Below are 13,898 nucleotides of genomic sequence, written 5' to 3'. Positions count from 1 at the left end.
CCTGTTAGGGTACGATGGCGCCTCTCCGCTTCTCCCAGGGTCAAGAATCAGGCTAAATTAGCAGCCCTGGCTGGCCCAGTCCTCTGTGATTACATTCCCTTGCCCTTGGGAGAGAGAGGTTTCACTTGTAGAAGGAGGAGAGGAGTGTTAGTGGACGACACCAGGGGCGCGGCGGAGGCTCGGCCCTCAGGGTCCCTTCTGCCTTTACCCACAGCCTCCCTCTGCGCTTCTGGGTGAACGTGATCAAGAACCCCCAGTTTGTATTCGACATCCACAAGGGCAGCATCACGGACGCCTGCCTGTCCGTGGTGGCCCAGACTTTCATGGACTCCTGCTCCACGTCAGAGCACCGGCTGGGCAAGGACTCCCCCTCCAACAAGCTGCTCTATGCCAAGGACATCCCCAGCTACAAGAGCTGGGTGGAGAGGTCAGTAGCTTCCCTGGGACAGGCCCACACCCCTGCCTGTCTGCTCCATTCCCCACGCTGTGGGCTTCACTGAGGACTCACAACCGTGTTTGAGGTACCTTCGGATCTCAGGTTCCCCTCCTTCCCCCTTGTCCAAGCTTTCTGGTAGAGGAAGGAGGAGAAGCCCTGTGCCCTTGGAGCTCAGACCATTATCGTTCTGATTACCTGTTATTGAGCACATGCTAAGCAACCATTCCTGTGATAAAGATTTTTTATGCGTCCTCTCATTATAATATCCAACAGAGTGGCAAAGTAAGTATTGTTGTCATCGCCATTTGACTAATGAGGAAATTGAGGTACAGAGAGGCTTAGTAACTTGCCCAAGGTCACCCAGCTAGCAGGTAGTAGAGCTGGGATTGGAATACAAGGAGTCTGGTTGGAGTCTGGTCAGAGTCTGGGCTTTTGTGCATTCTGGGTGGGGGAGGGGACACTATAGTGGGAGCTCGGAGCTAGATGGAGTCTGGCCTCCTGAGCAACAGCCTCCAGGCCTCGCCCTTAGCTTGAGGCAAGAGGCCAGAGGAAAACACATCGAAAGAGACATTGGAGGCAGGAGTAACTGGGGACATCCAGTGCTCTCGAGGGGCCCGAGGTCGGAGTAGTGTAGGCAAATGTGTGCCAGGTCCCCGTTACGGAGTCTGTCCTCTCTATGGCAGATACTATGCAGACATTGCCAAGCTCCCCGCCATCAGTGACCAGGACATGAACGCCTACCTCGCTGAGCAGTCCCGTCTGCATGCTGTGGAGTTCAACATGTTGAGTGCCCTCAATGAGATCTACTCCTACGTCAGCAAATATAGCGAAGAGGTAAGGCAGGGCCCTGGAGGGGACAGAGACTGACACGCAGCCAGAAAGGCAGTTAAACAGAACGCCTGGTCCAGCCTCTAAGTAACAGCGACAGAGGGTAATTTAGAGAAAACACTCATGGAACCAAAAACCCATGAGCTCAAAAATCATTACCATTCCCTTAGAAGGTAGCCTTATCGTCTCCAACTCATCCAATGCTTTCTTACACATTCCATTGTCTTTCACCCTTTGGCAACATAATAAACAAGACTTTGATGATGTAATTAGTTTTCCTTTCAAAGTGTTGGACAATTAATTTCATTCTTTCTTAAACAGTGAATCAGACTATTCTTTGCACTTGGGCACATCCGTCAGTTACATTTTAGGTACGCAGGTGGACCTTAACATGAGGACAGGTTGAATAAGACAGCTTCAGAGGATTTACAAGACCTGCATTGACACTGTACCTGAAATTAGCATTAGTAATAATAATAATGATAATGATAATAGCTAATACTTAGCACTTCGTCGTATATGCCAAATATTGTTTTATTTCTTTAAAAAATTTTTTTTTTACATTTATTCATTGTTGAGAGACGGAGAGAGACAGAGCACAAGCGGGGGAGGGGCAGGGAGAGAGGGAGACGCAGAACCCGAAGCAGGCTCCAGGCTCTGAGCTGTCGGCACAGAGCCCGACACGGGGCTCGAACCCACGAACCGCGAGATCATGACCTGAGCTGAAGTCGGGCACCCTTGCCAGATATTGTTTTAAGATACACCCAGGCACAGATGTGCCTGGGTGGCTCAGTCGGTTAAGCGTCTGACTTCAGCTCAGGTCATGATCTCGCGGTTCGTGGGTTCGAGCCCCGTGTCGGGCTCTGTGCCGACAGCTCAGAGCCTGGAGCCTGCTTCGGGTTCTGCGTCTCCCTCTCTCCCTGCCCCTCCCCCGCTTGTGCTCTGTCCGTCTCTCTCTCAAAAATGAGTAAACATTAAAAAAAAATTTTAAAGATATATCCATATACATATATACACTCAGTTAATCATTTACATGATTTCAGGTCATGCTCCTTAGGGCGGGATGGAAAGGCAGAAAGAAGGACGAAAGACTCAGCACATGGCTTCTTCTAAACTGAGTTCTGAAGTCTCCCCCACCTCTGTTTTTGTTCCTCAGCTCCTCGGGGCCCTAGAGCAGGACGAGCAAGCCCGGCGACAGCGGCTGGCGTACAAGGTAGAACAGCTCATAAATGCCATGTCCCTGTCCATTGAGAGCTGAGAGACGGAGCCTCACGTTCCCGGGAAGAGGGACCCATGCAAGCCGTCACCCTGCGAGTCTCAGAAGAAGGACAAGTGAAGGGGATCAGACCCCAGAGCTTGGTGTCCCCTGAGACCCCATCACGGGGAGAGGGGAGGGCCCCTCTCCCCACGCCAGCCACGTCTCGTCACAGCCGGTTCCCGCAGGGAGAGACCATGGGCGCCGTCCCTCCACAGTGGAACCAGAGAGAAGCAGGGGCCCAGAGAAGGCGGTTCTTCAAGCCGAGAGGCACGACCTGGGGACAGTTCTGCCTCTGTGACTGCTGCTTTGCATGAAAACTCATTTGATGTATATTGGGGAAATAATGAGAACTTTATTTAATTTTTTTTAAGAAAAGGAAAAAAAAAAAACAGAAATAAAACAAAAAGCCTCCCTGTTAATCCCGTCCAACTTCTGTTTCATTCTGATCTCTGCCCCCCTTCCTTCTTCCCTCCCCCCTTCCTCAAGTGACTCCTCTTCCCACATGCCAGAAAAAGCCTGCAAAGAGAACCTGAGAGAAACTGGAGGGAAAACGATCATTCCCTTCCCCTGGAAATTACGAGAAAATGAGGAGGAGGAGAAGAACGAGCACAAGTTCACCCCAAACGCTTCGCCGAAACAGAGGCCAGGAAAACCTGGAATTATCCCGGCAGCCACAGGAGCATGGGAGCTACAGAGCGCGGTGCAGACGGCAGCGCCGTGGAGGGGGCTCAGCCCGGCTGGCTGGGCGCAGAGCTTCACCTACCACACCCCCGTGGGCTCTCATCCCTGGAGAGGAGCTCTGTGTCCGTAGAGTTACCAGTGCTTTTTTGCTACTGCTTTTGTGTTCGTTTTCCTCTTGTTTCATCTCAAACCTCAAGAAGCGAGGAGCTGACCTTTGGTACTTTTCCCTTCGGTGTCTTGTAAAGTTACTAGGAGACGTGGCGGAGAGCTGGGCCTCTCCCAGACCCGACGCCTGGCCTCCCTGCGGACACCGGGCAGCTTTGCCTTACATCAGTCACGGTCCTGAACCGGGCACCCTGGGGAAAGGGCCTGGAGGTGTGTGCCCCCCCCCCCCCCCCGGGAGATTCCATCTGGGAGCTGACTGGGCGACATGGGTATCTGGCTTTAGATTGCACTCCAGTCTGCCCGTGGTTTCTTGGCAATTCGAGAGAAAGCAAAAATCAGACACTGTTTACAGCAAGCAATACTTGAAGAGCGTAGGTTAAAGATGCTGCCGTGTTGATTGTGACGCTTTCTATCGTTTTCTTGTGCCTGCAGAGGGGAGACGGCCCTCCGCTCCTGTGTGGGAGCTCCTGGTCGGCTGAGCCCTGGCCTCAGTAGAAATGACTGTAGCATCCCCACGTTACTGTCTCCTGCCTCTCTCTCTGCCTCTCCTGTCCTCATGAGTTTCAAGGACGAGTGGGTGGCTTCTCACTGGGCTCCTTTCTTTCTCACTCTCTTCTGCTGACACCTAAAACCATGGATGACCCACTCTCCTGAGTGTAGTTTCTAAACCAAGAGACCAAAGCTCCACACCCGGGTCCAAAGGCGCCACGAAAGCCAGCGGGAGTCATGGCTCTGTTGGTGGCAAGACCTAGGTGACCGGGACAGCCACCAGAGTTTCCAGGCCTCCCACGCTGGCAAGGATCCAAGCAGGCAGCTCCAGCTTCTCTGTCAGAGCATCAGAGGGAAGGAGAAGGAGGGCGAGAGAAAGGCCAAGGGGTGGGAAGGAGGCAGGCAGGAGAGGACCACCGCTCCCTTCCTACTTTCTACAAGGGCCCGCGGTGCTGAGAAACTGGACCAGGCAGCCCCACAGAGACCAGACCAGGGTCATTTCCTCTGTAATTAACTCTGGGCCCCAGCTTCTCTGTGCCATGATTTACCTCCAAACAATTCCAATTTCCAAAGGCTCTGCTGACCACACTGGATTCCCAGGAAAGGACTGGGGGAGGGGGAGCTCTGCGGGCTGGCTTCCGTCCCCGGCGTGTGGCTGTGGAGTGCCGTGCTAACCACACAGCAGACATCGCCCGGGCTCCTCAGCTCCAGTTTCTTGCCTGAATGCAGCTGACAGAGGGAAAGAGAAAAGCCTTCAGCAAAATACTCAGGAAACTCGCTCTTTTCATTATAATTCACAACCAGCCATGCCAAGGCCACTTTCTTCCGATAATCCACTTCTGCTAAAGTTTCTCTGGACCCTATTAATAGCCTGAAAGAAATACTAATGACTGGCCTTCCGCACTAAGCCAAAGTGTTTGCTCTTCATAGCACCCAAAGCTTCTCAGCTTGGAGCCTGTGATTTAGGGCGATGAAAGGAGAGAGGATGTGAGCAAGAGGCATGTGAGCTGGGGACTTGATCCCACCCACAGAAAAATCCCAGCCCGCCCTCCTGTTACATGTGAGCTCCGAGTGAAGGTTTTCTGATCACGCCCCTGCACGGACCAGCATCCGGGGTTTTGTTCCACCAAGAAGGAAAAGGAAGTTTGACGTTTCAACAGCTTCTCAACCAACACTTACCTCTATGCATCTCGGGTGGACACCCGAGTGTCAACCAGGAGCTACTTTGGGTGACTATTTGCTGCCCTGGGGCTGTTCCTTGAAGGTGTTTGGAGAGTGGGGAGAAGGATGGGGGATAAGCCAACTGGAGAGTGGAGAGGAGAGGAACCAGAGCTGGCGTGAATGGTCTGGCCACATTCCTCAGGATTCCGTAAGAGCGTGGGGCATGTGGGGACGGCAAAGGAAGTGGCACAGGGGTGTCTCTGAGGAAGGAATTCAAGAAAGGACGACTCAGTGCGACTCAAGTCAGGCCGTGAGGGTGCACACTTGTCAAGCCTTGGCCCTTCTCCAGCTTCCCCTCTGTCCCTCCTCCACCAGCTCTTGGCTTTGGGTCATCAAGAACCGATGGAGTCCGTGCCTGTAGGATGGGCCTCTCTCCTCCCTATTATCCGATTTGGAGATATCTGGAGCTCATGTAAGGAGAAAGTCACAGCCCCCACCCCCCACGAAGCCAGCCATCTTGGAGGGAGGCAGGAAGGGCAATGCCTCTCAAAAACCAACCCAGCTTTGTTGTGTTTCGTTAATCCGCACCAGCGACAGTTCTCTGGAAAAGGCCCCCAGCAATGTGCTTGGCAAGACAGAAGGTGCTAACGGACAAGACGAAGATGGGCGAGATGTCCATTTTGGTGGAGCAGGTCACTTCACCTGGTCTGCTGCCTCTGCCCTCAGCATGGGGGTGGAGGGCAGGTATTTCTGTGTCTGCCCTCCTACCTCTCCCCACAGCACAGCTCTCAAATCATTTCTGATCCACCGCTGCAGAGAGCTCCCCTTCCTTGCAGAGCTCAGTCATTCAAAGTGTGAATCAGCTGTTAACCTCGCTGGAGGGTGGGGACTGGTTCCCACATTCATCCATTCAGGGAACCTTCATACACTGCAGCTATCTGCTAGGCACTGTTCTGGGTGCTGAAACACAGCCACGAATAAGACCAAGAAGGACCTTCCAGCAGATTTACACTCTCCAGGCTACTGGTCCCTGCCACCAACTTAGTAGGTAAATTCTCCCCCACCACCTGCAGAGGGCATGAGTTGTGCAGAAAAGGGACCGGAAGAAGGAAGAAAGTGGACCAACCCAGCTGCCTTACCTTATTCTGGGGACATTCCTTGTGCAGTGAGAGGCTCTATCATTTCTCCTGCCGCTGTCCCTTCTGGTGGCGCGTCCCCTGCTGCTTGAGCTCCTGACCTTTCTTCATTTCCACCAAATGGGGACAAGAAATAGCGTTCAAGGCCTCTGGCCCTGCTGAGCATGAAGCAGAAGCGATGGATGGGTGTGCTGGACTAAAAATGATCCGGGCAGAACAAAAAGAGAATGTCTGAAAGCCTCTGGCTGAGAAGTCTCCAGGTGCATCCCAGTTGCCACACAGGCCCCCATTAACCTGCAGCAGGTAAACACTGGGCCAGCAGCCGCCCTGGGGGAGGCCATTTTTCCCCCAGGCACACTGTGCTGCATCTGAGGTGCCTGGAGCCTGGCTACTGATGGGAAAGAGCCGAGGCTCTTGGGGCAGGGGGAAGGGGAGCGGTGAGAAAATGCAAAACAGCCTCATCGTTACAGGGCTGTGGCAGCAGATCTCGCGGGAAGATGGGGAGATGAAGTTCAGGGCCTTGTCTCTGGAACAAGCTTTGAAAAAATGGCAGGATCCCCTTCATAACTCCAGAGTCTCTCTTCTCGGTCTCCTGACTTTCTCCTGGTTCCCCCAGAGGAGGAAGTTTTAGCACCCGGGCCTCAGTGTTACCATGAATGAAAGTTTCACTCTTGGTATCAGGGATGCCCTAGTTGCTGACTGATCGAGATCACTGCTTGTCAAACAGGGCCCCAGCCCAACAAGCAGACTGGAGATTCTGGGCTTCTCATGGATGTCTGTCTCCTTCTCCTCGCTGTAACAGGGCTCCACCTTCAGACGGGGCTCTGTTCTTTCTGCTGTGAAGCTTACTCCTCCTGTCTAGCCTCCGGGAAGATGGGAGGCACCTTTGGACATCAGTCAAGGCCCTGCCTTTGGCTTTATTTGCCCTCTATGTTGACATTTCAAGTGGAGAACATAGTGGAACGTGGTCCCCCTCTGTACAGGGCAGACATTAGCAAGTCTGTTGGGGAACAAGGGACAAGCCCACGAAACTAGGGACCTGAGCCCACCTGCCTCTCCCCCCAACTTCTCCTACCCAAACTCACTCTTCTTGACACACTGGAATCTGTATTATATATATTTTTAAGAAAATACAATGATAGTTGTCTGGTTTTGTTGTTTTTACAGGTGTTGTGGAAAAAAAAAACTGTAAGAAAATTAAGTATTTAAAATGTTCCAATAAAATGGGGTTTTTTTTGGTTATTCTAATATATTATTGTGTACCTATTGTAAATACGAAACACTCCTATTTTGCAAGCCAAGGACACCATTTGTACTGTTGTTATATATAAATAAAGTTTACTGGATAAAAAAAAACCCACCTTCTATCTTCAAATAAACCTGGTTGTTCAGCCACATAGACGCCGAATAACATTTCACAGGCATATACAAGAAGCAAGTTACTCATGGGAAGATGAGCTAAGTTGTTTTAACGGACTTCTAGAATTCTCTCTGGAACCAGAGCTTAGTAATGTCCAGTCATCATCATCAACACACACACACACACACACACACACACACACACACTCTGCTTCAGCCTGTACCAATAGGTGAACACTGCCCCCTAGCCCCAAGACCCCAGAATACAGGGTTTTTTTCCCAACAAAAGACAGATGGTGCAGACACTTTGGGTTGAGACCATTTGCCAGGGAAGAATGAGGTCTCAGGAGAATGAGGAGATCCATCCCTAGTCCTTCCTGAAATTTACATTCATTCATATGTACAAAACATTTATTGAGCGTGATGTATGGCATCATGGCACGGTGGGGTGGGAATCATAAATGAAGAACATATGATCCTTTTCCCCTCATCAACCTTCTAGGGGGGTGAAAAGCGCAAGGATTCTGAGAAAGGAATGTCTTGGCCACACCACGAGAAGGGTGTTTTTGTGGTTTTCCTTTCATTTTCAGTTAAGAGATTAAGAATAAATCAGGGAATGATGCCAGAAAGTGTGTGCCTTTAGATCCAGCACGGGCAGGGTGTGGGAGGGGAGGGAGAGGGTGGGCCCTGGCCTCCGGGATCAGTTGGGCTGATGGGGAGTCCAGTCAAATAGCCTGAGAGGTAGGGAGTTGATGGGTTGACCTGAGGGTGCCACACCCCTTCCTCTCTTCTGTGCTTCCGTTTTTCTCTTTCTCTCTCTGGTACCCCGAAATGTCCACTCTCGGCAGGTAAAAGGAGGAGATGAAGTTAGCCCAAGAGACTGTCAATCTGACATCTCAGAAAACTGTGTGCCAGGAAACCACTGAGGGCTCTCTTTACGATGTTGAGGTCAGAACTCTTTTCCGGGCACACAGGCTTGAGCTCACGTCAAGAGTAGAGGCTTCTGAAGGATGAGGTGCAGCCCTGCCCTTAGCGGGCCTCCAATCTGCTGGGGGAGACAGCCCCTGCCTTCAAGGTGCCTCCAGCCTGACGGCGGAGACACGGACCCTGCTCTCAAATACAGCCTCGTCTCATGCGGATGCCAACACATGGGTGAATGGGGCCTGGGACTCAAAGCACCAAATCATATAAATAGGTGCATGTACCTAAATACAGTGCTTGCTGGGGTTATAGACTTGTCATGGACTCAAAGGGAGAATCTCTGCTACGAGTTTTCAGTCCTTTCTCCGCAGCGTCTGAGTTTATGAGGTTTGTGCGCATGCACGTGGGGACACACACACACACACACACACACACACACACACTGTTCCCTGAGAGACAGGAGAGATGCAAATGGTCGTCCCGAGGGTGAGGAAATGCAAACACAACACCCTGAAGAGCCTGGAGAAGAGCACAGTGCTGGGGCCTGTGTATAATTAGGACACTGTTTTCCACTGCACAGAGGGTTTTGTTGGTGAGTGCAGAAACCAACATAAAGCATCCTCCGCTTCTGTTTTAAACGCAGACCTAGAGCACTGGAGGCCCTCTGTTCCACCACAGGGGGAAAGGTGCAATCATTTCATGCGGCCCTGGTGAGCCCCATGGCCTGTGCCCATGTGGGGCAGGGGCAGTCAGATGGGGTCGGCTGCACTGGGACACTGGGCCTCGTGGATTCGATGGAGGGGGCCATTTCTCTGTTTCCCCAATCTTCTTGCGCCTCCCCGTCTCTTCCCTCAGCAACTTGGACTTCAGGCACCTCTATTATTAAATATCTGCTGCAGGAACTACCTTCCTCAGGGAAGGAAGAGATGGGGGAGGAGGGAATCTACAGGTGCCTGTCAGGGAAGGAAGCGACGGGGAATCTACGGGTGTCTGTCTGTCCCGCTCTCTGTCATAGGCCCAGGACAGAGCACGGTGAGGGTCCAGCCCACGGCAGATGCCAGTAAGAATGTTCGGAAAGAATGAATGATTGAACAAACACGGTTTGGGGACCACCTACCGTATTCCAGGTACTAGAACATCTCCTCCTATGGTAGGCGTGTTCCATTTTTGTAGTCTGAGGCTCAGACAGGTTAAGGGATTTGCTGAAGGTCACACAGCGACTGCAGAGTTCGGACTGCATGTTCTTTCCACAGCACTACGCTGCCGTTCGTTAGCTCTAGACCATTTAATACTCGGAAGTCTTCCCCAGAAACGAGTCCTCCCTCTTGTCACAAGCAGGTGCTGTGGGAGCACTCGTCAGCCTTCGCTAACATTCATATTTGTTCAATACAGCCTCTGTCTATTCATCACTCGCAGGGAGCACGACACTGGATTAGGCACTGTCAGACGTGTAGACGGGAAAAGAAAGCTAAGCTTTTAAGTTGCAACTTTCCCAGAATGTACAGTCTAATGTCAATACCGAATCATTATTCTAAGAGAAAAGGACCCATCCCTTTTCTTAATGGGAATGACATACCATTTTCACTATAAGTGCAAAAGAATTTCACCGAACTGCAGCCGTAGGATGATCAGAGAGCTGGGCCCCTCAACTGAGGAAACCCCTGCGCGATCCATAAGCCACTCGAGAGAACCCGGGGAAGTAGGGACTGCTGGAAATCTGTGCCTGATCAACAATGACACCATGAGCTGATCACACCTCTCGGCTCAGCGAGCGAGCGGAAACACAGAGGAGGCTCCCACCTTATTTGGCTGCTAGAAGCTTGGAGCCAAATTCGTGGCCCACCCGTGGCACACATTCAGGACCTTGTGATGCATATGCGATTGTGATATTCATCCTACTCCTGATTCTGCTTTATCTCTGTCTTATCTATCCTTATTCCTCATTCTTCTCTCCTTTCTTTTCCCTTTTCTCCTTTCAAGATAGAGTTCGCGAATCTATCCCTGGCTAAGAGCATAGGACTTGGATTCAGATTGCCTGGGGTTGAATTCCCCTCCCGTGCCGTGTGATCTAGGACAAGCTGCAGAACCTGTGTATCAATTCTCCAATCTATAAAATGGGGATACTATATATTAAATAGGGCTTTTGAATGGCTTCAGTAAGATAATGTATATAATGGACTCCATAGATACTATTATAGATAAATGAGGGAAACTATTAAGCATCCATCCTTCCTTTATAGGCCGTCCAGTAGGACCTACAGGCAGGAGGAAATGAGGGTCTCTGGCTGTGGGAAGAAACTGAATTAATGCTCATACGTTTCACAAAGGCAACTGGTGCCTGAGAGTTAGGCCTTTAGGAGCCTAGGCATGGATGTTGACCAAGGAAAATGGGAGATGAATCAAGGCTTTACCCAAAGGCAAAAACAACCATGAAGCAGCCAGGAAATCTGCTAAAAGCACATAGAAAGTAGCACAGAGAAGTGACTCCAGCCAACCCCCATGTACTCAAGCTACAGACAGAGTCCAGCAGGTTCCAAAGTCAGTAGGTGGCTTCCTGAGAGCTTGAGGAGGGCCCGGGTCCAAAAAGTATTTGGGGTCTAGTAGGAAAGATGAGCCTTCACCCAGAGAGCCAAGGGGCAGGTCAGGCCCTCAGGCCCAGAGAAGGGGCCCCAGAGAAGGGCACATAGGCTAGAGGCAGTGGACATAGATCCCAGGAGGGCCGATTCCCAGCGAGAAGCCAGGGCAGCAGAGTAGGAGAAGAAATGAAGTGCTCACCAGACCTGGGAAGGGTGCTTTTCCTAATCTCCCATCAGGGACAAGTCTGGACACCTCCCTCCCCAGTTGGATCCAGGTAAGTGTATGAGTCACGGTTTCCCAGAGAACGAGAACCAACAGAGCAATACGGTGCGGGTCCAGGCATTGGCGTGTATGCATAGGGATGTATGTGGGGAGGAGGGTAGATCGACAGAGACTTTCTGGAACTGGTTCACACGCGAGTCTGAAGTCTGCAGGGCAGGCCGGCTGGCAATGCGGGCAAGAGCTGATGTTGCAGTCTCGAGCCCAGACGCTGTCTCAGGAGGCAGAATTTATTCTTCTTTGGGAACCTCACTGTGACTCTTAAGGCGTTCAGCTGTTAGATGAGTCCTCCCCATACTGTGAAGGGCAATCTGCTTTATTCAAAGTCTACTGTTTATAAATCCTACTCACATCTAAAAACTACCCCCCTTGTTTTGAGAGACAAGGAGAGAACACGAACGCACATGCAAGCAAGTAGGGAAGGCACAGAGAGAGAGAGAGAGGGAGACAGGGTCTTAAGCAGGCTTCACGCCCAGCTCAGAGCCCGCCGCAGGGCTCGATCTCACGACCATGAGGTCAAGACCTGAGTGGAAATCAAGAGTTGGACACTTAACCAACTGAGCCGCCCAGGCGGCCCTGAAAAGAACCTTTGCAGCAACATTGGGACTGGTGTTTGACCGCACAAGTGGGCATCATAGTCTAGCTGAGCTGCTCCGTTAAATCAACCATCACAATGAGGAAAAAACCACTTCCTGTCAAACACTGAGGCGAAACTCCGTGTAAGGGAATGTCTAAATCCATCTACTTGGATGCTTTTTTTTTTTCTTTTAAATTGTGGTGAAATATACATAACGGGAAATGTACCATCTTAACCATTGTTAAGCGTACAGTTCAGGCACATTAAGTGCATTTACATTGCTGTGCTTCTATCACCTCCATCCATCTCTAGAACTCATTTCATCTTGCAACACTCTGTATCCATTAAACAATAACTCCCTGTGCTCCTCTCCCCAAGCCCCTGACGTCCACTATTTTACAACGTGATGCTTTTTTTTTTTAATCTGATTTCTTTCACTCTTAATTTCCTGGTATAAACTGCTTTTGAAAAATCCCAATCGTTGCTGGCAAAGCACAGAAGAAAAGGGACGAACGTCAACGAGGTTGGCAGTGACCTCGAGGCCAAGCCTGGCAAAGGGACGGTGAGGGTTCCAACTCCAGACTGGGGAAGAGGGGCTGACTCTCTGAGTCATCACGGGGAACAATAGAAAGTGGGAAAAACCAGAAACCATTCCGTTTTCTGGCTTTTCTCCTGAATGCTCATAAATGTCTGTCATCCTAGTCCATTTATAAGAGCCCCACCAAGAAGCATACCCCAGGAACTAGTACCAAAAAAGTTAGTTGTTTAATCCCCAAGAGTAGTGCGGAATTCCGTGATTCCAGGTCCGTCTTCCGAGTCTCATCTGTCCTTTGGCTCCCCATCTTCATTTGGCTCAACTTCTCAGTTGCTGGCTGTCGCCTCAAGTGCCCCTGACTCTGAGGATGCATTTTAGAAAAGCTGAGCCTGGCACTCTGGTGGGTCTGAAACACCCCCAGCTCCCCGGGAGGGGAACCCGAGGGGGCGGGCCCGGGAGGGTAGGAAGGGAGCCCTCCATCCATGTGCTGCCACAGTCTGCCTCCACCCCCACCCAGGACGACCCACAGTGATTCTAAAGGGCCCCAAACCACAATGAGAGCTAAATCCCAGCTGACAACAGCAAACCTCGAGCTTCGGGAACTACAGGAACTCTCCTCCTCTTCTTTTACGTTAGAGGCAGCTCTTAGCCTCCATCGCAACTCGGTGTCCCTGTAAGGAGGGTAAGGACACAGACAGAGAACAGAAGCAGACGTCGTCACTCCTCTCGGCCAGTTCCCCCAGTGTTGGGGTCCCGAGTTCTTCGTCAACCTTGTTGAATGGGGTAAGGTAAGGTACAAGGGGAGGAGACGTGCACACACGGGTGAGCTAAATGGAGGCTCATAGGGGCGCCTGGGTGGCGCAGTCGGTTGAGCGTCCGACTTCAGCCAGGTCACGATCTCGTGGTCCGTGGGTTCGAGCCCCGCGTCGGGCTCTGGGCTGATGGCTCAGAGCCTGGAGCCTGTTTCCGATTCTGTGTCTCCCTCTCTCTCTGCCCCTCCCCCGTTCATGCTCTGTCTCTCTCTGTCCCAAAAATAAATAAACGTTAAATGGAGGCTCAGAGAGAATACAGAACAAATCCAGAATCGCGCTGAGGTTAGTGGCATCCTTGGGACTTGACCCCAGGTCTTCACAAGCTGTGGCATCAGTGGTCTTCAGGGTTTATTAAATGGGCCTCATCTGTTCCAGCACAGAGCGCTCCCAGAGACAGCCTGTGACAACAGCACTCAAGTTTTCTGGGTCCTCAGTCCTGTGCCAGCCAAGCGAGGGCAACCCACAGCAACCCGCAAGACTTCTGGAAGGGTGGGTCAGGCCACCGAGTCAGCGTGCTCAGGAGTCCGCCCCAGCCACTGGGCCTGTCCCCTCCTGAAGCCCTAATCCACCGCTAACTCACTTGGGTGACCTTGACAAATCCTTTGCCTTTGTTCCATCTCAGCTTTCTCCTTTATGAATTGAAGGGGCTTAGAAAAGATCAGTCGTTTTCAACTTTTTACCAAA

The 13,898-nt window shown here is 51.4% G+C and overlaps 1 protein-coding gene and 2 long non-coding RNA genes across 3 annotated transcripts in view; 1 reads left to right on the top strand and 2 right to left on the bottom strand.

Moving 5' to 3' along the window:
* The window catches only part of PLXNA2 (plexin A2), a 207,259-nt gene extending 204,318 nt beyond the window's left edge, over positions 1-2,941 (top strand). The window contains exons 30-32 of the mRNA XM_086693312.1: positions 215-427; positions 1,120-1,270; positions 2,421-2,941. Coding sequence (XP_086549438.1) covers positions 215-427; positions 1,120-1,270; positions 2,421-2,522 — 466 coding nt within the window. The 3' untranslated portion in view covers positions 2,523-2,941. The remainder of the gene's footprint in view (positions 1-214; positions 428-1,119; positions 1,271-2,420) is intronic.
* LOC147572580 (uncharacterized) lies at positions 2,813-6,489 on the bottom strand. The gene is made up of 2 exons (XR_015245817.1): positions 6,158-6,489; positions 2,813-5,278 (listed from the first exon to the last, which is right to left on the bottom strand). It is a non-coding gene; the product is annotated as an uncharacterized LOC147572580 (long non-coding RNA).
* Positions 6,490-12,613: 6,124 nt separating this feature from the next.
* LOC147572579 (uncharacterized) lies at positions 12,614-13,241 on the bottom strand. The gene is made up of 2 exons (XR_015246182.1): positions 12,990-13,241; positions 12,614-12,763 (listed from the first exon to the last, which is right to left on the bottom strand). It is a non-coding gene; the product is annotated as an uncharacterized LOC147572579 (long non-coding RNA).
* Positions 13,242-13,898: the final 657 nt, after the last annotated feature.

The sequence above is a fragment of the Puma concolor genome, chromosome E4, assembly GCF_028749965.1.
Source record: "Puma concolor isolate L17-30 chromosome E4, mPumCon1.1.hap2, whole genome shotgun sequence".
Taxonomy (NCBI): domain Eukaryota; kingdom Metazoa; phylum Chordata; class Mammalia; order Carnivora; family Felidae; genus Puma; species Puma concolor.
The sequence above is the reverse complement of the archived record's forward strand: the minus strand, read 5'-3'. Positions and strand labels throughout refer to the sequence as shown.